The sequence below is a fragment of the Globicephala melas genome, chromosome 8, assembly GCF_963455315.2.
Source record: "Globicephala melas chromosome 8, mGloMel1.2, whole genome shotgun sequence".
NCBI classification, from domain to species: Eukaryota; Metazoa; Chordata; class Mammalia; order Artiodactyla; family Delphinidae; genus Globicephala; species Globicephala melas.
Window position 1 is genome coordinate 8,150,045 of NC_083321.1, and position 2,727 is coordinate 8,152,771.

The 2,727-nt window shown below is 58.0% G+C and overlaps 1 protein-coding gene across 1 annotated transcript; it reads right to left on the minus strand.

Moving 5' to 3' along the window:
• Positions 1-744: 744 nt before the first annotated feature.
• COX8A (cytochrome c oxidase subunit 8A) lies at positions 745-2,468 on the minus strand. Its single transcript, XM_030833803.2, has 2 exons — positions 2,255-2,468; positions 745-1,072 (listed from the first exon to the last, which is right to left on the minus strand). Exons 1-2 carry the CDS (start codon positions 2,366-2,368, stop codon positions 977-979), a joined length of 210 nt encoding a protein of 69 aa, XP_030689663.1. The 5' UTR covers positions 2,369-2,468; the 3' UTR covers positions 745-976.
• Between the last annotated feature and the right edge of the window lie 259 nt (positions 2,469-2,727).

The window sequence follows — 2,727 nt, forward strand, 5'->3', positions numbered from 1 at the left end:
CTTGGGATGGATGGAAGAGCAGCAAGCTCTCCAAGCCGAGTAGGGGAGGACACAGGGAAGGAGGCAGGAAGAGAACAAGGAAGCCAGTCAGTGCACAGATACGGTGCTAAAAGGAAAGGGGCCCCAGGTTGACATAAAAATGCAAGATACTGTAATGTTGCCCACCTGCAACTAGGAAGGGCAACAAGCACCTGAGAAATGGCTGAAGCCCACCGACCAAAGAGGACAGGGAAGTCCGGCCCCACAGAGAACGGGCTTCCAGCTGCAGAGCCAGCCCCACTGGGAGAGGGCAGACACAGACACAGAGCCCCGAGCTTGGTACGACCAAGAGGACTAGAGGGGGAGCGAGAAAGGCTGCCGGACGACAACAGGATTTGTTTTCCACAGAAGCCAGAAAACATTTACAGAGGAAAGCACGCAATGGAAGCACCACTTCCAGGTATCGAGGAGAACGGCTGAGCACCCTGGACCTACCACAGGGCAGTGAGCCGGCAGGGCCAGGCAGCCAGCCAGGCCCTCTTCTCCACACCCCACCCAACACCATCCTCAGCTCAAGTATGGAGGCAGGAGCCCAGGCCAAAGGCATGATGAGTTTCTGAAGCGGGGTTTATGTATTTATTTATTTTTTGGTCACGCCACACAGCTTGCAGGATCTTAGTTCCCTGACCAGGGATTGACCCCGGGCCCTCAGCAATGAAAGAGCGGAGTCCTAACCACTGGACCGCCAGGGAATTCCCTCTGAAGCAGGGTTTAAACAGGCTTTATTGTTACAAGGGAGGCCCTACCGAGCAGGGCCTTCTAAACGGATACATGTGGTCCCAGGATGTCAACATGGAGGAATGAAGAGGTCACGACTGCAGAAGAGGGCCCTGTCACTGAAGGACGGGATCCCGGGGAGGCCGGCCAGGAAGGCAGCAGACATGATCAGGACAGGCCGGGTGCTCAGGTCACAGGCTGAGGGGGAGGACAGCTCCTGTCACTCCCGCTTCTTGTAGCTCTCCAGGTGAGACAGGACCCAGCCCGACGGCAGGAGGAAACACAGGAAGCAGGAGGTGAGCCCAATGGCGATATCCTACACAGAGCACAAGAAAAAAGGAACCCTCAGAGTCAGGATTCCCCCAGGCTTCTCGTAGTCCAAGCAGTCTGCCCAGACAGCCCCCTCCAGGAGTCAAGATTCAGGCTCCAGAGGAGGGCCAGAGCATCCAAGGCCCACTCTAGGCCTTAAGGTAAAGGGTCAGATATGGGGTGGGGGTCAGCCTGGCTTAGGGGAAATCCACCACCAGATGATAAAGTGAAGGGACAGGAGCAAAGCTGGTCTGTTGGGACCCAGGGACCTCGCACAGACCAATTACTCTAAAACAATGCACCTCCCCTTCCTTGTCTTAAAAAGCCCTCCCTTCCCAAACCTTTGGGGCTAGAGGTAAGCGTTTTTTAAAGCCACTTCCATATTCCCGATAGCAGTTAAGATCACAGCACAACCTGGAGTCAGACTGGAGTTCAAATTCCTTCTTTGCCACTGAAGGTGTGACTCTGACAAGTCAATACACTGCTCCTAAATTTCCGCTCCCTCAGCCACGAAATGGAGAAAAGGGCCCTTTCTTGGGGTGACTGGGAGGGCCGAATGAGCCCAGCACAGCAGTCTTAGCACGGCGCCTGGCACCCGGCTGGCACTCAGCTGCAATTACCGTCACTGTTATTTCCTCCGCCGCAGCGCTCTCCGGGCTCTGCTCCTAACCGGAAGCCCACTAACCTGGACAATGAAGACTCGCACTCACGGCCGAGTTCTGCCACTGAGGCAAATGTAGAAATGCGCCAAACAGGTGAAAGTCACTAAGGGTTAAACTCTCCCACGTTTCTGGGAATTACTAAAGCCTGTTGGGGTCCTCTTCCCCACCCCAAATAAATAAAAGCGGTAGCAATGAGAGCGCTGACAGCCGTCAGGCATCCCCCAATGAACCGACGGGTAAACAGGTTCAGAGAGGGCTAAGGAAGCTTGCTCGAGACCGCACAGCGAGGAAGCGACAGGGCTGCACTGACACGGTGTGACCCGAGACCCTGGGGCTGACTGAACAGCGACTGTCGCCCGGGCACCATCCCCTCGTTCGCCCCCTCCAGACCCAAACCAGCACTGCCTCTCCCCGTTACGCTGCGGGCCGCGAGGTGCAGCGCGCCAGACCCGGCGGGCCCCCAACTGCCGCGGGACACCAGGTGCGGCCGGCGGCATCTCCCATGCCCTTCCCGGCCCGCTCCTCACCGTGGTCCCGAGCTGCTCCCGCGGCGGCTTGGAATGGATCTGGGCCCGCGGCACGGGGAGCCGCCGGGCCGGGCCTATCAGGCCCCTCAGCAGCAGTGGAGTCAGCACGGACATGACTACACTGAGAAGACTGCAGGTAGCTGGTAGCCGGAACCCAAGGTCGCGAAGTCAAGGTGGCGGCCCCAGCCGGAAGTTCCGCAGCTGTGGGGCCGGGAAAAGAGGGGCCCGGATGTCCCTAGGAAGTGACGTAAGGATACACCTCTCGCCCGCCCTTGTCCGTTTTTGGCGCCTTCCTCGAAACAGCCAATCGACGCCATCCTACCACCGATGGGCGGGGCACATGGGGGCGTTCCTTTCGGTTATGCCCCGCCTCCAAAGCACCCTATCTTCGTGAGTGACATCTGTGGTCCACCCAATCACATAAGCCAGAAACCTAGGCGGCACTCTTGACTCCTCCCTCCATTCATTCTCAA

Coding starts and splice junctions, on each gene's coding strand:
- COX8A (XM_030833803.2), bottom strand. CDS start 2,368: ATGTCCGTGCTGACTCCACTGCTGCTGAGGGGCCTGATAGGCCCGGCC. Junction 1,073..2,254: donor GGGAGCAGCTCGGGACCACG/GTGAGGAGCGGG, acceptor TGCTCTGTGTAG/GATATCGCCATTGGGCTCAC.